We start from the raw sequence: 22,028 nt of genomic DNA on the forward strand, positions 1-22,028 counted from the left end.
CTTGTTCCTAATGCCGTTCGAGTGGCCCGCGAGTCTTGTTGTCAATATTTATGACTCACCACTTGAAAGTTAAACATTATCCAATGGGGAGCCATGAGAGGAATGAACCAAAAGTGGGTGAGTGAAGAAGATAAAATAATGAGCTTTGTTCATGGATTATTGAGTGGTTTCAAAATGGCTGTGAACCAGGAATTAATGATTGGAAAATGCCTAGTTAAATATTCCTGACGGCAAACCAAGTGTGTGGATACTTTGGAAGCAGAAATATGTATAGGGAGAACCTACCCGCATGCCCTGCTAGCTGTATCCATGGATACCGTTTCTTGAAGGACATTACAAAGGGTGACCAGTGAACCATGTTCTTGATCTTCCTCCAGGATTTACTCTGAAACACAGAGTGAGAGAGGTCATTAGTCAGGACACAATCTTACCTGGACTCATAACTTACATCCTGTAACATAGTGACTGGCACCAGATAAACTCACATTGCAACTGTTAACCCACAACCTGTAATATTATGACTGGCACTAGATATATTCCATTGCGACTGTTAACCCACACCCTGTAACGTAGTGACTGGCACCTGTTATACTCCCATTGCGATAAATAATCCACACCCTGTAACATAGTGACTGGCGCCAGATATACTCCCATTGCGATAGATAATCCACACCCTGTAACATAGTGACTGGCACCAGATATACTCCCATTGCGACAGATAACCCACACCCTGTAACATAGTGACTAGCACCAATTATAATCCCATTGCGGTTGTTAACCCACACCCTGTAACATAGTGACTGGCACCAGTTATATTCCCATTGCGATAGATAACCCACACCCTGTAACATAGTGACTGGCACCAGATATACTCCCATTGCTATAGGTAACCCACAACCTGTAACATAGTGACTGGCACCAGATATACTCCCATTGCTACTGGTAACCCGCACCCTGTAACACAGTGACTGGCACCAGATATACCCCCATTGCGATTGTTAACCCACACCCTGTAACATAGTGACTGGCACCAGATATACTCCCATTGCGATTGTTAACACACACCCTGTAACATAGTGACTGGCACCAGATATACTCCCATTGCGATTGTTAACCCACACCCTGTAACATAGTCACCGGCACCAGATATACTCCCATTGCTACTGGTAACCCACACCCTGTAACATAGTGACTGGCACCAGATATACTCCCATTGCGACGGTTAACCCACACCCTGTAACATAGTGACTGGCACCAGATATACTCCCATTGCTATAGATAACCCACACCCTGTAACATAGTCACTGGCACCAGATATACTCCCATTCCTACTGGTAACCCACAACCTGTAACATAGTGACTGGCACCAGATATACTCCCATTGCGATTGTTAACCCACACCCTGTAACATAGTGACTGGCACCAGATATACTCCCATTGCGATTGTTAACCCACACCCTGTAACATAGTGACTGGCACCAGATATACTCTCATTGCGATAGATAACCCACACCCTGTAACACAGTGACTGGCACCAGATATGCTCCCATTGCGATAGATAACCCACACCCTGTAACACAGTGACTGGCACCAGATATACTCCCATTGCGATAGATAACTCACACCCTGTAACACAGTGACTGGCACCAGATATACTCCCATTGCGATAGATAACCCACACCCTGTAACACAGTGACTGGCACCAGATATACTCCCATTGCGATTGTTAACCCACACCCTGTAACATAGTCACTGGCACCAGATATACTCCCATTGCGATAGATAACACACACCCTGTAACACAGTGACTGGCACCAGATATACTCCCATTGCGATTGTTAACCCACACCCTGTAACATAGTGGATGGCACCAGATATACTCCCATTGCGACTGTTAACCCACACCTTGTAACATAGTGACTGGCACCAGATATACTCCCATTGCGACAGATAACCCACACCCTGTAACATAGTGACTGGCACCAGATATACTCCCATTGCGATAGATAATCCGCACCCTGTAACATAGTGACTGGCACCAGTTAAATTCCCATTGCGACTGTTAACCCACATCCTGTAACATAGTGACTGGCACCAGATATATTCCCATTGCGATAGATAATCCACACCCTGTAACATAGTGACTGGCACCAGTTGTATTCCCATTGCGATAGATAATCCACACCCTGTAACATAGTGACTGGCGCCAGATATACTCCCATTGCGACTGTTAACCCACACCCTGTAACATAGTCACTGGCACCAGATATACTCCCATTGCAACTGTTAACCCACACCCTGTAACATAGTCACTGGCACCAGATATACTCCCATTGCAACTGTTAACCCACACCCTGTAACATAGTGACTGGCACCAGATATACTCCCATTGCGATTGTTAACCCACACCCTGTAACATAGTGACTGGCACCAGATATACTCCCATTGCGATAGATAACACACACCCTGGAACATAGTGACTGGCACCAGATATACTCCCATTGCGATAGATAATCCACACCCTGCAACATAGTGACTGGCACCAGATATGCTCCCATTTCGATAGATAACCCACAACCTGTAACATAGTGACTGGCACCAGATATACTCTCATTGCGATTGTTAACCCACACCCTGTAACATAGTGACTGGCACCAGATATACTCCCATTGTGATAGATAACCCACACCCTGTAACATAGTGACTGGTACCAGATATAGTCCCATAGCGACTGTTAACCCACACCCTGTAACATAGTGACTGGCACCAGATATACTCCCATTGCGATAGATAACACACACCCTGGAACATAGTGACTGGCACCAGATATACTCCCATTGCTACTGTTAACCCACACCCTGTAACATAGTGACTGGCAACAGATATGCTCCCATTGCGATAGATAACACACACCCGGTAAATAGCGACTGGCACCAGATATACTCCCATTGCGATTGTTAACCCACACCCTGTTACATAGTGACTGGCACCAGTTATACTCCCATTGCGATTGTTAACCCACACCCTGTAACATAGTGACTGGCACCAGATATACTCCCATTGCGATAGATAATCCACACCCTGTAACATAGTGACTGGCACCAGATATACTCCCATTGCGATAGATAATCCACACCCTGTAACATAGTGACTGGCACCAGATATACTCCCATTGCGATTGTTAACCCACACCCTGTAACATAGTGACTGGCACCAGATATACTCCCATTGCGATAGATAATCCACAGCCTGTAACTTAGTGACTGGCACCAGATGTACTCCCATTGCGATAGATAAACCACACCCTGTAACATTGTGACTGGCACCAGATATACTCCCATTGCTATTGGTAACCCACAACCTGTAACATAGTGACTGGCACCAGATATGCTCCCATTGCTACTGGTAACCCACACCCTGTAACATAGTGACTGGCACCAGATATACTCCCATTGCGACTGTTAACCCACACCCTGTAACATAGTGACTGGCACCAGATATACTCCCATTGCGACTGGTAACCCACACCCTGTTGGGTCCTGAGCGCTGTAACGTGTCTAACTGGAAGATGAGTTGCTGCTCCTCCAGCGTGCATTCGTCTTCACCCCAACCCCCCCCTCCCCCCCAAACCAGGCCATCTGTCTCATGTTCTGCACGTTGCTACATCTTGTTGCAATCTCCCCCGTTTACAGTTTAATATAGAATAGAATCATAGAAGTTTACAGCATGGAAACAGGCCCTTCGGCCCAACCAGTCCATGCCGCCCAGTTTTTACCATTAAGCTAGTCCCAGTTGCCCGCACTTGGCCCATAACCCTCTATACCCATCTTACCCATGTAACTATCTAAATGTTTTTTAAAAGACACAATTGTACCCGCCTCTACTACTACCTCTGGCAGCCCATTCCAGACACTCACTACCCTCTGAGTGAAGAAATTGCCCCTCTGGGCCCTTCTGAATCTCTCCCCTCTCACCTTAAACCTATGCCCTCTAGTTTTAGACTCCCCTACCTTTGGGAAAAGATGTTGACTATCTACCTTATCTATGCCCCTCATTATTTTATAGACCTCTATAAGATCACCCCTAAGCCTCCTACGCTCCAAGGAAAAAAGTCCCAGTCTATCCAGCCTCTCCTTATAACTCAAACCATCAAGTCCCGGCAACATCCTAGTAAATCTTTTCTGCACTCTTTCCAGTTTAATAATATCCTTCCTATAATAGGGTGACCAGAACTGCACACAGTATTCCAAGTGTGGCCGTACCAATGTCTTGTACAACTTCAACAAGACGTCCCAACTCCTGTATTCAATGTTCTGACCAATGAAACCAAGCATGCCGAATGCCTTCTTCACCACCCTGTCCACCTGCGACTCCACCTTCAAGGAGCTATGAACCTGTACTGCTAGATCTCTTTGTTCTATAACTCTCCCCAACGCCATACCATTAACTGAGTAGGTCCTGGCCTGATTCGATCTGCCAAAATGCATCACCTCACATTTATCTAAATTAAACTCCATCTGCCATTCGTCGGCCCACTGGCCTAATTGATCAAGATCCCGTTGCAATCCTAGATAACCTTCTTCACTATCCACTGTGCCACCAATCTTGGTGTAATCTGGAAACTTACTAACCATGCCTCCTAAATTCTCATCCAAATCATTAATATAAATCACAAATAACAGTGGACCCAGCACCGATCCCTGAGGCACACCACTGGTCACAGGCCTCCAGTTTGAAAAACAACCCTCTACAACCACCCTCTGCCTTCTGTCGTACAGCCAATTTTGAATCCAATTGGCAACCTCACCCTGGATCCCGTGAGCTTTAACCTTCTGCAACAACCTACCATGCGGTACCTTGTCAAAGGCTTTGCTAAAGTCCATGTAGACAACGTCTACTGCACTGCCCTCATCTACCTTCTTGGTCACCCCCTCAAAAAACTCAATCAAATTTGTGAGACATGATTTTCCACGCACAAAGCCATGCTGACTGCCCCGAATCAGTCCTTGCCTCTCTAAATGCTTGTAGATCCTGTCTCTCAGAATACCTTCTAGCAACTTACCTACTACAGACGTTAGGCTCACCGGTCTGTAGTTCCCAGGCTTTTCCCTGCTGCCCTTCTTAAACAAGGGCACAACATTCGCCACTCTCCAATCTTCAGGCACCTCACCTGTGGCTGCCGATGATTCAAATATCTCTGTTAGGGGACCCGCAATTTCCTCCCTAGCCTCCCACAACACCCTGGGATACATTCCATCAGGTCCCGGGGATTTATCTACCTTGATGCGCTTTAAGACTTCCAGCACCTCCTCCTCTGTAATATGCACACTTCTCAAGACATCACTATTTATTTCCCTTAGTTTCCTAACATCCATGCCTTCTCCACCGTGAATACCGATGAGAAATATTCATTCAGGATCTCACCCAACTCTTGTGGCTCTGCACATAGATGCCCTTGTTGATCCTTAAGAGGCCCTACTCTGTCCCTAGTTACTCTTTTCCCCTTTATGTATTTGCAGAATCTCTTTGGATTCTCCCTTGCATTATTTGCCAAAGCAATTTCATGTCCCCTTTTTGCCCGCCTGATTTCCCTCTTAACTCTATTTCGACAATCTCTATACTCTTCAAGGGATCCACTTGATCCCAGTTGCTTATGTACGTCATATGCCTCCTTCTTCTTTTTGACCAAAGTCTCAATATCTCGAGACATAACATCCAAAAACATTTCTCCCTCTCTTCAGTTCTGATGAAGAGTCAGCCGGAATTGAAACGTTAACTCTGTTTTCTCTCCCTACAGATGCTGCCAAACTTCCTGAATTGTTCCAGCATTCTCTGTTCTTGTGGGAGCGAGGAAGATTAGTGTCCCAGTGTTCAAACACTGGCTGTCTGTGTCCCAGTGTATAAACATAGGCTGACTATGTTCCAGGATTTAAACACTAGCTGGATATACCCCAGTGTTTAAATACTGGCCGGATGTGTCCCAGTGTTTAAGTACTGGCTGTCAGTGACCCAGAGTTTAAACACTAGCTTTATGTATCCCGGTGTTTAGACACTAGCTGGATCTGTTGCAGTGTTTTAAAAATGGCTGCTTGTGGCCCAGTGTTCAAACACTGGCTACCTGTGTCCCAGTGTTCAAACTGGCTACCTGTGTGTCCCAGTGTTCAAACTGGCTACCAGTGAGTCCCAGTGTTCAAACTGGCTACCTGTGAGTCCCAGTGTTTAAACTGGCTACCTGTGTCCCAGTGTTCAAACACTGGCTACCTGTGTCCCAGTGTTCAAACACTGGCTGTCTGTGTTCCAGTGTTCAAACACTGGCTGTATGTGTTCCAGTGTTCAAACACTGGCTGTCTGTGTTCCAGTGTTCAAACACTGGCTGTCTGTGTTCCAGTGTTTAAACACTGGCTGTCTGCGTTCCAGTGATTAAACACTGGCTGTCTGTGTTCCAGTGTTCAAACACTGGCTGTCTGTGTTCCAGTGTTTAAACACTGGCAGTCTGTGTTCCAGTGATTAAACACTGGCTGTCTGTGTTCCAGTGTTCAAACACTGGCTGGATGTGGTCCAGTGTTTAAACACTGGATGCCTGTGTTCCAGTGTTTAAATACTGGCTGCCTGTGTCCCAGTGTTTAAACACTGGCTGCCTGTGTCCCAGTGTTTAAATACTAGCTGGATGTGTCCCAGTGTTTAAATACTGGCTGGATGTGGTCCAGTGTTCAAACACTGGCTACCTGTGTCCCAGTGTTCAAACACTGGCTAACAGTGTACCAGTGTTCAGACTGGCTCTGTGTCCCAGTGTTCAATCACTGGCTGCCTGTGCCCCAGTGTTCAAACACTGGCTGCTTGTGTCCCAGTGTTCAAACACTGGCTGCCTGTGTCCCAGTGTTTAAACACTGGCTACCTGTGTCCCAGTGTTCAAACACTGGCTCTGTGTCCCAGTGTTCAAACACTGGCTAACAGTGTACCAGTGTTCAGACTGGCACCTGTGTCCCAGTGTTCAATCACTGGCTGCCTGTGTCCCAGTGTTCAAACACTGGCTAACAGTGTACCAGTGTTCAGACTGGCTCCTGTGTCCCAGTGTTCAAACACTGGCTGTCTGTGTTCCAGTGTTCAAACTGTCTCCTGTGCCCCAGTGTTCAAACACTGGCTGCCTCTGTCCCAGTATTTAAACACTGGCTACCTGTGTCCCAGTGTTCAAACTGGCTACCTGTGTGTCCCAGTGTTTAAACTGGCTACCTGTGTCCCAGTGTTCAAACACTGGCTACCTGTGTCCCAGTGTTCAAACACTGGCTGTCTGTGTTCCAGTGTTCAAACACTGGCTGTCTGTGTTCCAGTGTTCAAACACTGGCTGTCTGTGTTCCAGTGTTCAAACACTGGCTGTCTGTGTTCCAGTGTTCAAACACTGGCTGTCTGTGTTCCAGTGTTTAAACACTGGCTGTCTGCGTTCCAGTGATTAAACACTGGCTGTCTGTGTTCCAGTGTTCAAACACTGGCTGTCTGTGTTCCAGTGTTTAAACACTGGCAGTCTGCGTTCCAGTGATTAAACACTGGCTGTCTGTGTTCCAGTGTTCAAACACTGGCTGGATGTGGTCCAGTGTTTAAACACTGGATGCCTGTGTTCCAGTGTTTAAATACTGGCTGCCTGTGTCCCAGTGTTTAAACACTGGCTGCCTGTGTCCCAGTGTTTAAATACTAGCTGGATGTGTCCCAGTGTTTAAATACTGGCTGGATGTGGTCCAGTGTTCAAACACTGGCTACCTGTGTCCCAGTGTCCAAACACTGGCTAACAGTGTACCAGTGTTCAGACTGGCTCTGTGTCCCAGTGTTCAATCACTGGCTGCCTGTGTCCCAGTGTTCAAACACTGGCTGCCTGTGTCCCAGTGTTCAAACACTGGCTGCTTGTGTCCCAGTGTTCAAACACTGGCTGCCTGTGTCCCAGTGTTTAAACGCTGGCTACCTGTGTCCCAGTGTTCAAACACTAGCTCTGTGTCCCAGTGTTCAAACACTGGCTAACAGTGTACCAGTGTTCAGACTGGCTCCTGTGTCCCAGTGTTCAATCACTGGCTGCCTGTGTCCCAGTGTTCAAACACTGGCTAACAGTGTACCAGTGTTCAGACTGGCTCCTGTGTCCCAGTGTTCAAACACTGGCTGCCTGTGTCCCAGTGTTCAAACACTGGCTGTCTGTGTTCCAGTGATTAAACACTGGCTGGCTGTGTCCCAGTGTTTAAACACTGGCTGCTTGTGTCCCAATGTTTAAGTACTGGCTACCGGTGTCCCAGTGTTTAAATACTGGCTACCTGTGTCCCAGTGTTTAAATACTGGCTACCTGTGTCCCAGTGTTTAAACTGGCTACCTGTGTCCCAGACTCAAACACTGGCTACCAGTGTCCCAGTGTTCAGACTGGCTCCTGTGTCCCAGTGTTCAAACACTGGCTGTCTGTGTTCCAGTGATCAAACTGTCTCCTGTGCCCCAGTGTTCAAACACTGGCTGCCTCTGTCCCAGTATTTAATCACTGGCTACCTGTGTCCCAGTGTTCAAACTGGCTACCTGTGAGTCCCAGTGTTCAAACTGGTTACCTGTGAGTCCCAGTGTTCAAACTGGCTACCTGTGAGTCCCAGTGTTCAAACTGGCTACCTGTGTGTCCCAGTGTTCAGACTGGCTCCTGTGTCCCAGTGCTCAAACACTGGCTGTCTGTGTCCCAGTGTTCAAACACTGGCTGCCTCTGTCCCAGATTGTAAACACTGGCTGGCTGTGTCCCAGTGTTTAAATACTGCCTGCCTGTGCCAAGTGTTTAAATACTGTCTGGATGTGTCCCAGTGTTTAAACATAGACATATGGATGATAAGGGAATAGTGTAGATGGGCTTTAGAGTGGTTTGACAGGTCGGCGCAACATCGAGAGCCGAAGGGCCTGTACTGCGCTGTAATGTTCTATGTTCTACTGGCTGCCTGTGTCCCAGTGTTTAAATACTGGCTACCAGGGTCCCAGTGTTTAAATACTGGCTACCTGTGTCCCAGTGTTCAAACTGGCTACCTGTGTGTCCCAGTGTTCAAACTGGCTACCTGTGTGTCCCAGTGTTCAAACTGGCTACTAATGTCCCAGTGTTCAAACACTGGCTACCAGTGTCCCAGTGTTCAAACACTGGCTACCTGTGTCCTAGTGTTCAAACACTGGCTACCAGTGTCCCATTGTTCAAACTGGCTACCTGTGTCCTAGTGTTTAAACACTGGCTGCCTGTGTCCCAGTGTTTAAACTGGCTACCTGTGCCCCAGTGTTCAAACACTGGCTACCGGTGTCCCAGTGTTCAAACTGGCTCCTGTGTCCCAGTGTTCAAACACTGGCTGCCTGTGTCCCAGTGATTAAACACTGGCTGCCTGTGTCCCAGTGTTTAAATACTGGCTGCCTGTGTTCCAGTGTTTAAATACCGTCTGGATGTGTCCCAATGTGTAAACATTGGCTGCCTGTGTCCAAGTGTTTAATTACTGGCTACCAGTGTCCCAGTGTTCAAACACTGGCTGCCTGTGCCCCAGTGTTCAAACTGGCTACCTGCATCCCAATATTCAAACACTAGCTACATGTGTCCCAGTGTTCAAACTGGCTGCCTGTGCCCCAGTATTTAAACACTGGCTACCTGTGTCCTAGTGTTCAAACACTGGCTACCAGTGTCCCATTGTTCAAACTGGCTACCTGTGTCCTAGTGTTTAAACACTGGCTGCCTGTGTCCCAGTGTTTAAACTGGCTACCTGTGCCCCAGTGTTCAAACACTGGCTACCGGTGTCCCAGTGTTCAAACTGGCTCCTGTGTCCCAGTGTTCAAACACTGGCTGCCTGTGTCCCAGTGATTAAACACTGGCTGCCTGTGTCCCAGTGTTTAAATACTGGCTGCCTGTGTTCCAGTGTTTAAATACCGTCTGGATGTGTCCCAATGTGTAAACATTGGCTGCCTGTGTCCAAGTGTTTAATTACTGGCTACCAGTGTCCCAGTGTTCAAACACTGGCTGCCTGTGCCCCAGTGTTCAAACTGGCTACCTGCATCCCAATATTCAAACACTAGCTACATGTGTCCCAGTGTTCAAACTGGCTGCCTGTGTCCCAGTATTTAAACACTGGCTACCTGTGTCCCAGTGTTCAAACTGGCTACCTGTGAGTCCCAGTGTTCAAACTGGTTACCTGTGAGTCCCAGTGTTCAAACTGGCTACCTGTGAGTCCCAGTGTTCAAACTGGCTACCTGTGTGTCCCAGTGTTCAGACTGGCTCCTGTGTCCCAGTGCTCAAACACTGGCTGTCTTTGTCCCAGTGTTCAAACACTGGCTGCCTGTGTTCCAGTGTTTAAATACCGTCTGGATGTGTCCCAATGTGTAAACATTGGCTGCCTGTGTCCAAGTGTTTAATTACTGGCTACCAGTGTCCCAGTGTTCAAACACTGGCTGCCTGTGCCCCAGTGTTCAAACTGGCTACCTGCATCCCAATATTCAAACACTAGCTACATGTGTCCCAGTGTTCAAACTGGCTGCCTGTGTCCCAGTGTTTAATTACTGGCTACCAGTGTCCCAGTGTTCAAACACTGGCTGCCTGTGCCCCAGTGTTCAAACTGGCTACCTGCATCCCCATATTCAAACACTAGCTACATGTGTCCCAGTGTTCAAACTGGCTCCTGTGTCCAAGTGTTTAAACACTGGCTACCAGTGTCCCAGTGTTTTTGGGGCAGCACGGTAGCCTTGTGGATAGCACAATTGCTTCACAGCTCCAGGGTCCCAGGTTCGATTCTGGCTTGGGTCACTGTCTGTGCGGAGTCTGCACATCCTCCCCGTGTGTGCGTGGGTTTCCTCCGGGTGCTCCGGTTTCCTCCCACAGTCCAAAGATGTGCGGGTTAGGTGGATTGGCCATGATAAATTGCCCTTAGTGTCCAAAATTGCCCGTGGGGTTACTGGGTTATGGGGATAGGGTGGCGGTGTTGACCTTGGGTAGGCTGCTCTTTCCAAGAGCCGGTGCAGACTCGATGGGCCGAATGGCCTCCTTCTGCACTGTAAATTCTATGAAATCTATGAAATCTATGTTTAAACACTGGCTACCAGTGTCCCAGTGTTCAAACAGGCACCTGTGTCCCAGTGTTCAAACACTGGCTACCAGTGCCCCAGTGTTCAAACTGGCTCCCGTGTCCCAGTGTACAAACACTGGCTGACTATATCCCAGTGGTCAAACACTGGCTGCCTGTGTCCCAGTGTTCAAACACTGGCTGCCTGTGTCCCAGTGTTTAAATACTGGCTGGATGTGTTCCACTGTTTAAATACTGGCTGCCTGTGTCCCAGTGTTTAAACACTGGCTGCCTGTGTTCCAGTGTTTAAACACTGGCTGCCTGTGTCCCAGTGTTTAAATACTGGCTGCCTGTGTCCCAGTGTTTAAACACTGGCTCCTGTGTCCCAGTGTTCAAACACTGGCTGCCTGTGTTCCAGTGATTAAACATTGGCTGCCTGTGTCCCAGTGTTTAAATACTGGCTGCCTGTGTCCCAGTGTTTAAACACTGGCTGCCTGTGTTCCAGTGTTTAAATACTGGCTGCCTGTGTCCCAGTGTTTAAATACAGGCTGCCTGTGTCCCAGTGTTTAAACACTGGCTGCCTGTGTCCCAGTGTTTAAATACTGGCTGCCTGTGTTCCAGTGTTTAAATACTGCCTGGATGTGTCCCAGTGTGTAAACACTGGCTCCTGTGTTCCAGTGTTCAAACATTGGCTGCCTGTGTTCCAGTGTTTAAACACTGGCTGCCTGTGTTCCAGTGATTAAACACTGGCTGCCTGTGTTCCAGTGTTCAAACACTGGCTGCCTGTGTCCCAGTGTTTAAATACTGGCTGCCTGTGTTCCAGTGTTCAAACACTGGCTGCCTCTGTCCCAGATTTTAAACACTGGCAGGCTGTGTCCCAGTGTTTAAATACTGCCTGCCTGTGCCAAGTGTTGAAATACTGTCTGGATGTGTCCCAGTGTTTAAACATAGACATATGGATGATAAGGGAATAGTGTAGTTGGGCTTTAGAGTGGTTTGACAGGTCGGCGCAACATCGAGGGCCGAAGGGCCTGTACTGCGCTGTAATGTTCTATGTTCTACTGGCTTCCTGTGTCCTAGTGTTTAAATACTGGCTACCAGTGTCTCAGTGTTTAAATACTGGCTACCTGTGTCCCAGTGTTCAAACTGGCTACCTGTGTCCCAGTGTTCAAACTGGCTACCTGTGTCCCAGTGTTCAAACTGGCTACCAGTGAGTCCCAGTGTTCAAACTGGCTACCTGTGTCCCAGTGTTCAAACTGGCTACCTGTGTCCCAGTGTTCAAACTGGCTACTTGTGTGTCCCAGTGTTCAAACTGGCTACTAATGTCCCAGTGCTCAAACACTGGCTACCAGTGTCCCAGTGTTCAAACACTGGCTACCTGTGTCCTAGTGTTCAAACACTGGCTACCAGTGTCCCATTGTTCAAACTGGCTACCTGTGCCCCAGTGTTCAAACACTGGCTACCGGTGTCCCGGTGTTCAAACTGGCTCCTGTGTCCCAGTGTTCAAACACTGGCTGCCTGTGTCTCAGTGTTTAAATACTGGCTGCCTGTGTTCCAGTGTTTAAATACTGTCTGGATGTGTCCCAATGTGTAAACATTGGCTCCTGTGTCCAAGTGTTTAATTACTGGCTACCAGTGTCCCAGTGTTCAAACACTGGCTGCCTGTGCCCCAGCGTTCAAACTGGCTACCTGCATCCCAATATTCAAACACTAGCTACATGTGTCCCAGTGTTCAAACTGGCTCCTGTGTCCCAGTGTTTAATTACTGGCTACCAGTGTCCCACTGTTCAAACACTGGCTGCCTGTGCCCCAGTGTTCAAACTGGCTACCTGCATCCCAATATTCAAACACTAGCTACATGTGTCCCAGTGTTCAAACTGGCTCCTGTGTCCCAGTGTTTAAACACTGGCTACCAGTGTCCCAGTGTTCAAACACTGGCTACCAGTGCCCCAGTGTTCAAACTGGCTCCTGTGTCCCAGTGTTTAAACACTGGCTGCCTGTGTCCCAGTGTTTAAATACTGGCTGCCTGTGTCCCAGTGTTTAAACACTGGCTGCCTGTGTCCCAGTGTTTAAACACTGGCTGCCTGTGTCCCAGGGTTTAAATATTGGCTGCCTGTGTCCCAGAGTTTAAATACTGGCTGCCTGTGCCCCAGTGTTTAAACACTGGCTGCCTGTGTCCCAGTGTTTAAACACTGGCTGCCTGTGTCCCAGGGTTTAAATATTGGCTGCCTGTGTCCCAGAGTTTAAATACTGGCTGCCTGTGCCCCAGTGTTTAAACACTGGCTGCCTGTGTCCCAGTGTTTAAATACTGGCTGCCTGTGTCTCAGTGTTTAAACACTGGCTGCCTGTGTCCCAGTGTTTAAATACTGGCTGGATGTGTCCCAGTGTTTAAATACTGGCTGGATGTGTCCCAGTGTTTAAATACTGGCTGGATGTGGTCCAGTGTTTAAACACTGGATGCCTGTGTTCCAGTGTTTAAACACTGGCTGGTGGTTCACACTGTTTAAAGTCATCATTCAGATGTAATAGGTGCTTCCTACACAGAGTGTGAAAGGGGGTTGGGAGGATGTGTTCCAGGATCTTGAACAGAGGCTATCATAGTGAGTTGACATAAACAGCTCCCATTACAAATGTCAATTGTGGAATCTATGATGGAAATGTTGACAGGTCACACACTTAGACATATTTGCACACAAACATGTCATATGCAAAGTTTATTTGTATTCTTCCCCACATGAGCAGTGTGATTCTCCAGAGCAGTACTGATGGTGGTGCTGCACTGCTAGAGGTGTCACCTTTTGGAGCAGGTGATAAACTGAGAATGCGTCTGCGTGTCGCAAAATATTTCATAACATAGCGGTATTATCCCTGGTGTCCTATTCTGCTATTAACCAACATCACTAAAACAAATGACCTGGTCACATTATCACATTGCATGTATGCGGAATCTTGCTGCGTACACATTGGCTGCTGTGTATATCACTGCCTCTACCAGTCAAGGTGCACTTCAGTGGGTGTGAAGTGGCTTGGTCTGTCCTGAGGCTGTGATAGGCGCTACGGAAATGTGAATCGTTCTTTTCTATGTATCTAGGCCTTCAGTTGCCTAGGCCCAAATTCTGGAATTCCTTCCCTAAACCCCTCCACCTCACTCTCCTCCTTTAAGACACTTAAAACATGCCTGACTAATATTTTGGTCTTAATACATGCCTTATGCGGTTCAGGGTAATATTTTGTTGAATCGCAGCCCATGGGATGTTTTACTGTATTAAAGGTGCTATATAAATGCAAGTTCTTGTTCTCTTATTTTCCTCTCCCAGCCGAAGGGAGATTTTTAAAAATTCATCCATGGGATGCAGGGCGTCACTGGCAAGGCCAGCATTTGATGCCAATCTCTAACTGCCCTTGAATTGAGTGGTTTGCTAGGCTATTCAATAATAATAATTTATTCGGGTCGCAAGTTAGGCTGACATTAACACGGCAATGAAATTACTGTGAAAATCCTCTATTCGCCACATTCCGGTGTCTGTTCGGGTCACAGAGGGAGAATTCAGAATGTCCAATTCACCAAACTCCTATATCAGACTCCTATTTATTGACTACAGACTCCTATATCAGACTCCTATTTATTGACTACAGCTCCGCCTTCAACACCATAATCCCAGCCATGATTGAATGGTGGAGTGGACTCGATGGGCCGAATGGCCTTACTTCCGCTCCTTTGTCTTATGGTCTTATGGTCTAAGCTCATATCAAAATTTAGGACTTGGCACCTCCCTCTGCAACTGGATCCTCGACTTTCTGACCCATAGACCACAATCAGTAAGGATAAACAACAACACCTCCTCCAGGGCAGCACGGTAGCATTGTGGATAGCAATCTGGCTGCTTCACAGCTCCAGGGTCCCAGGTTCGATTCCGGCTTGGGTCACTGTCTGTGCGGAGTCTGCACATCCTCCCTGTGTGTGCGTGGGTTTCCTCTGGGTGCTCCGGATTCCTCCCACAGTCCAAAGATGTGCAGGTTAGGTGGATTGGCCATGATAAATTGCCCTTAGTATCCAAAATTGCCCTTAGTGTTGGGTGGGGTTACTGGGTTATGGGGATAGGGTGGAGGTGTTTACCTTGGGTTGGGTGCTCTTTCCAAGAGCCGGTGCAGACTCGATGGGCCGAATGGCCTCCTTCTGCACTGTAAATTCTATGACTCTATGATAGTCCTCAATACCGGGGCCATGCAAGGCTGCGTACTTAGTCCCCTACTATACTCCCTGTACACACACGACTGCGTGGCAAAATCTGGCTCCAACTCAATCTACAAGTTTGCTGACGATACGACCGTAGTGGGTTGGATCTCGAACAACGATAAGTCAGAATACGGGTGGGAGATAGAGAACCTAATGGAGTGGTGCAGCGACAACAATCTATCCCTCAATGCCAGCAAAGCTATAGAGCTGGTCATTGACTTCAGGAAGAAACCCTGTACACACCCCTGTCAACGGGACCGAGGTGGAGATGGTTAACAGCTTCAAATTCCGAGGTGTGGACATCACCAAAAATCTGTCCTTGTCCACCCACGTCGATGTTACAACCAAGAAAGCACAACAGCTTTCTAAGGAAACTAAGGAAATTCGGCATGTCCACATTGAGTCTTACCAACGTCTACAGGTGAACCATAGAAAGCATCCTATCGGGCTGCATCACAGCTGGTATGGTAACTGCTCAGCCCAGGACCGCAATAAACTTCAGAAAATCGTGAACACCGCCCAGTCCATCACACAAACCCGCTTCCCATTGAATCTGTCTACACCTCCCACTGCCTGGGGAAAGCGGGCAGTATAATCAAAGCATCCTCCCACCCGGCTTACTCACTCTTCCAACTTCTTCCATCGGGCAGGAGATACAATGGTTTGAGAACACGCACCAACAGATTCAAAAACAACTTCTTCCCCACTGTTACCAGACTCCTGAATGACCCTCTTATGGACTGAACTGATCTCCCCACAGATCTTCTCTACTGAGTAGTACTACACGCCTGTATGTTTCACCCGATGCCTGTGTCTGTGTAATTTATACTTGCCCTATTATGGATTTTCTTTTTATGGACGGAATGATCTGTCTGAACTGGAAGCAGAGCAATGCTTTTCACTGTACGTCGGCACATGTGACAATAAACCAATCCAGTCCAATAGGTGAACCAGATGGGTTTTTACAATGATCGATGATAGTTGTCATGGTGACCTTACTGAGACTAGTCATATACCAGATTTATTAATTGAATTTGAATTCCATGGTGGGAATTGAACCCCTGTCACCAGAGCATTAACCTGGGCCTCTGGATGACTAGTCTGGTGACATTACCACTACACCACTGCCTCCCCCGAATCTAATTGAAGATTGTCCTTTGTCGAGCGGCTTTGCCGGTCCCGGCTGATGTGATGCGGCCGGACTGGGAGCTGTGTATTCTGTGTGACGCTCCGGGCCTTGTAGCCTGTGACCCTTCTGTTGTCAGGATTAAACTACCAAAGCTTTAAATGGAAAGGGCGGAGAGATGGATTGACAACAACTCTGTAAAATACCACACGATTTAGATCTCATGTGAATGTAAATAGGCATCCATTCAACAGGAGTGGCTAATGGAGCAACAATTACATTCCACAAGAGTCGTTCCACCCCGTTGCCTGGTTGCACTCCCTCATGTTTGGTCACGCTCTGTAAACTACGCAGTGCTCTCTGAGGTTACTGGATCAGACTGAGAGATTTTTACGACAGCGCAGGAGATAAAGGGGCCTCCCTTACGTGGAAAGACTGAAGTAGCGGAGGTTGTTCTTACAGAAGAGAAGGTTGAAGAGAGATTTGATAGGGGGCTTGAAAATTGTGAGGGCTTTTTTTAGGGAACAAATAAGGAAACAAGAGGATTGGTAGCCAGTGGACACGGCTTTGAAACAATTTGCAAGTGAACCAGAGGAAAGAGGAGAAGAATTTCTTTAACACAGCGAGTTGCTCTGATCCGGAATGTTCTGCCTGAAAGGACAGCGGAGGCTTATTCAGCAGCAACTTTCCAAAGGGAAGTGGATAAATCCAGTAGAAGGAAAATTTTGCAGGACAATGTGGAAAGAGGAATTAGGAGTGGGAGCACAGGTAGCATTGTCGGGGTTTCCAGGCATCAGATTGGCATTGCCAGGAGTCGGGCCCGAGGGGGGGGGGGGGGGTGACTTACCAGATAGAGGGGGAGATTCCCGGTTACCTCCCCAAGGTTGACAGGGGCCTGAAAGGGGGAGGGGGGAGCCTGGGGCCGCTGGACAAAATGGTGCCTTGATCTGGAGGAGCCTTTCCAGAAACCTCTCTAAGTGCGAATAAGCTCCCCGAGGTGAAAGAAAATGGCAAGTGCCTTTGGATAGCGATGCCAAGAAACACCCTGCTAATCACGCCTTTCAGTCTGCTGAATTGCGCACATGGTCTCACCAATGCCCTTCCAATTGTATCAAAAGATTCCTACTTTTACGTTCCATTTGCCTTGAAATAAACAACATTCTATTTGACCTGGTGTGTCTTCACACTAACTTTTTGTGATTCATGTAACAAGTCACCCAGATTTCTCTGTACCTCAGTGTTCTGCAATCTCTCTCCATTCAATAGTATGCCGCCTTACAATTCTTCCAGCTGAAGTGGACAAGTCACAATTTTCCACATTGTACAATATCTGACAAATGTTTACCATTCATTTAACCCATCTACATCCCTTTGCAACTCCAGGGGCGGGATTCTCCGTTGCCCCCGCCCACGGGGTCGGAGAATCCCCGGGGGGCAGCGCGAATCCCGCCCCACCGCCCCAACGCTGGCTGCCGTATTCTCCGGCGCCGTTTATCGGCGGGGGCGGGATTCACGCCACGCCAGTCAGGGGCCGTTGGCAGCAATTCTCCGTGACCCGATGGGCCGAGCGGCCGTCCGTTTTTGGCCAGTCCCGCCGGCGTGGGTTACATATGATTCCACACGGCTAGACCTGGCAGATAAGTTGGCAGGGGTGGTCCTCGGGGGGGCGCGAGGGGATCCAACCCCAGGGGGGGGCCCCCATGGTGGCCTGACCCACGATCGGGGCACACCGATTTGCGGGCGGGCCTGTTCCGTGGGGGCACTTCTTCCTTCCGGGCCGAACCCTGTAGGGCTCCGCCATGGGCGGTGTGGAGAAGAGAATCCCCCCCCACATGCGCCAAAATACGCCCGCCGGCCTGCGCATGCGCGGAACCATACCGGCGGTTCTTTCTGCAGCCTCCCCACCTCCTCCATACTACCTGCCCCTCCACCTATCTTTGTATCATCGGCAAACTTAGCCAGAATGCCCCCAGTCCCGTCATCTAGATCGTTAATATATAAAGAGAACAGCTGTGGCCCCAACACTGAACTCTGCGGGACACCACTCGTCACCGGTTGCTATTCCGAAAAAGAACCTTTTATTCCAACTCTCTGCCTTCTGCCTGACAGCCAATCGTCAATCCATGTTAGTACCTTGCCTCGAATACCGTGGGCCCTTATTTTACTCAGCAGTCTCCCGTGAGGCACCTTATCAAAGGCCTTTTGGAAGTCAAGATAGATAACATCCATTGGCTCTCCTTGGTCTAACCTATTTGTTATCTCTTCAAAGAACTCTAATAGGTTTGTCAGGCACGAACTCCCCTTACTAAATCCATGCTGACTTGTCCTAATCCGACCCTGCACTTCCAAGAATTTAGAAATCTCATCCTTAACAATGGATTCTAGAATCTTGCCAACAACCGAGGTTAGGCTAATTGGCCTATAATTTTCCATCTTTTTCCTTGTTCCCTTCTTGAACAGGAGGATTACAACAGCGATTTTCCAATCCTCTGGGACTTTCCCTGACTCCAGTGACTTTTGAAAGATCATAACTAACGCCTCCACTATTTCTTCAGCTATCTCCTTTAGAACTCTAGGATGTAGCCCATCTGGGCCCGGAGATTTATCAATTTTTAGACCTCTTAGTTTCTCTAGCACTTTCTCCTTTGTGATGGCTACCATATTCAACTCTGCCCCCTGACTCTCCTGAATTGTTGGGATATTACTCATGTCGTCTACTGTGAAGACTGACGCAAAGTACTTATTTAGTTCCTCAGCTATTTCCTTGTCTCCCATCACTAGATTACCAGCGTCATTTTGGAGCGGCCCAATGTCTACTTTTGCCTCCCGTTTGTTTTTAATGTATTTAAAGAAACTTTTACTATCATTTCTAATGTTACTGGCTAGCCTACCTTCATAATTGATCCTCTATTTCCTTATTTCTCTCTTTGTTATCCTCTGTTTGTTTTTGTAGCTTTCCCAATCTTTTGACTTCCCATTACTCTTTGCCACATTATAGGCTTTCTCTTTTGCTTTGATGCATTCCCTAACTTACTTTGTCAGCCATGGCTGCCTAATCCCCCCTCTGATAACCTTTCTTTTCTTTGGGATGAACCTCTGTACTGTGTCCTCAATTACTCCCAGAAACTCCTGCCATTGCTGTTCTACTGTCTTTCCCACTAGGCTCTGCTCCCAGCCGATTTTCGTCAGTTCCTCCCTCATGCCCCTGTAGTTACATTTATTTAACTGTAACACCTTTACATCTGATTCTACCTTCTTTCTTTCAAATTGGAGATTGAATTCTACCATATTATGATCACTGCCTCCTAAGTGTTCCCTTAGGAGGCAGTAAGGAGGGAGTAAAGGAGTATTGTGTAATAATACAACTTTTCATGTTTAATAAATGTATTTTTCTTGTTGGTAAAACTAATTAGTGGTCCTGTGACTCTGTTCCAACATGTTTTATGAAAAAAAAGTTAAAGACTTTTGAGCCAGGTTTTCATTCTGGGATCTTCCCATCCAGTTATAAGATCAACTGAGATCGTAAAACAAGTCATTAATATAGATTGTAAATTGTTGAAGCCCCAGCAACTGATCTTGTTAATCTGAAAATAACCCATTCATCCTTACTCTCTGCTTCCTGTTCGCTAACTAATCCTCCAGCCTTAAGATGTCAACCCCCTACACCAGGAGCTCTTATTTTATAGTAACCTTTGTTGTAGCACTATGCCTTCTGGAAATTAATTACACCACATCCACAGGTTCCCCTTTATCCGTGTTGCTTGTTACTTAAAGAACTGAGTTAGTTGAACACTATTTCCCTTTTGCAAAACCATGTTGACTCTGGTCTTATTCCATTTTATTTCCACTATAACCTCTTTAAAAATGGATTGCAGCATTTTCCCGATGGCAGATGTTAAGCTAACTGACCTGTAATTTCCAGCTTTCTGTCTCCCTGTTTGCATGAAAGTTACATTCACTGATGGGACCTTTCCGAAATCTAGAAAATGTTGGATAAATTAAAACAAATGCATCTACTATGATGCATCTGCTAAGAAGCAGCCACTTCTTTTACAACCCTCGGAATAAGTCCATCAGGACCTGGGGACTTGATAGCTTTTAGTTTGAATACTATTCTCGCTATGCTTTCCCGGGATTGGGCATGATAAATTGCCCCTTAGTGTCTAATTGGTTAGGTTGCGGGGATATGGCGGGGGCGTGGGACTAGGTACGTTGCTCCTTCCAAGGGTCAGTGCGGACTCGATGGGCCAAATGGCCTCCTTTCTAAGACCGGGGAACTGTCAGGAGCAGGATAACGGAATATTGTCGGGAGTTAAATTGGAGGATTGTTATTGTTATTGAGGGGAGTGGGCGGGTGGGATCAGGAAATGTTGTTGGGAATGGGATCAGGAAATGTTGTTGAGGATTCAATTCAGGGATTGCTATGGTTCCTGCTTTAATTCCCGTTTCTAGCTGCCTCTAACACCGTTAATAAAACGTGCCGAGTGGCATTTATATCTAGCAGCCAGGTTCTCGAGCCAGCAGTGAAATGTGACTGGGCCCTGGTATATAGCAGCAAAATCTTGGAGAAGCCAAGGCAAGAGGCTGAGGTTGAAGAACAAAGGCAATGTCTCAATTGCCGAGAGGAAATGCTGATATTGTCACTGCAGACTGACTGACAAGCCTGCAAGATGCAGTGAGGTTTAGCTGGCTGCTGCACGCGCCCTGACAGCATTGCAAGTACAGCTGCAGAGTAGGAACACCACCCCCCCCCACCCCCCCCCCCCCCCCCCCCCCGCCCGCCCTCTCTGGCCCTGCTCCAAGTGACGTCACTTTTTCCACGACTGCCTTGCTTGGTGTGGTATGTGTGGGCCTCTCTCAGATCACTCAGATCTTCCCCCCCACCCCCCGCCCCACATCACTTTGGAGCTCAAGTGTTGAGCCTGTCGAAGGCCCGTAACATTTCAACACCCGCTGTCTCGCCACAGATTATTTCAATACAACCCACTCATGTTTAGACATCGCGCAGGTACTTGGACCAAGATGCGTTTCTGTCTGCCTGAGGCACGCTCTTTCCAAGTAATATTTTTCAAATGCCACATTCTTTATGAAGAAAGATTCATGCCAATTTCCTCTCCTCACAAGAACAGGAATGACCGCTCGGCCCATCCAACCAGAAAAAACCTCATGTTTCCTCTCTGCAATATCAGGTCGTTTCTCAAAAGATTCTGCCTTTTTTTCTCTTTTTTTCTTTTTTTTCCCTTCTTTTTTTTGGGGGTGGGGGGAGTCCACAATGGGTAAGGGGGGGGGGGGTTAGGGAGAGACCACAATGGGTAAGGGGGAGGGAGAGTCCACAATGGGTAAGGGGGAGGGAGAGTGAACAATGGGTGAGGGGGAGGGAGAGTCCACAATGGGTAAGGGGGAGGGAGAGCCCACAATGGGGGTAAGGGGGAGGGAGAGTCCACAATGGGTAAGGGGGAGGGAGAGTGCACAATGGGTAAGGGGGAGGGAGAGTCCACAATGGGTAAGGGGGAGGGAGAGTGCACAATGGGTAAGGGGGAGGGAGAGTGAACAATGGGTGAGGGGGAGGGAGAGTCCACAATGGGTAAGGGGGAGGGGAGAGTCCACAATGGGTAAGGGGGAGGGAGAGTGCACAATG

At 47.8% G+C, this 22,028-nt stretch overlaps 1 protein-coding gene across 1 annotated transcript in view; it reads right to left on the reverse strand.

Annotated features, from left to right (window-relative positions):
- The window catches only part of LOC140411503 (uncharacterized), a 318,586-nt gene that overhangs the window by 27,082 nt on the left and 269,476 nt on the right, over positions 1-22,028 (reverse strand). The window contains exon 2 of the mRNA XM_072500588.1: positions 282-385. Within this exon, the coding sequence (XP_072356689.1) occupies positions 282-385 (104 nt within the window). The remainder of the gene's footprint in view (positions 1-281; positions 386-22,028) is intronic.

This window comes from Scyliorhinus torazame, chromosome 4 (assembly GCF_047496885.1).
Source record: "Scyliorhinus torazame isolate Kashiwa2021f chromosome 4, sScyTor2.1, whole genome shotgun sequence".
In the NCBI taxonomy this organism is placed as follows: domain Eukaryota; kingdom Metazoa; phylum Chordata; class Chondrichthyes; order Carcharhiniformes; family Scyliorhinidae; genus Scyliorhinus; species Scyliorhinus torazame.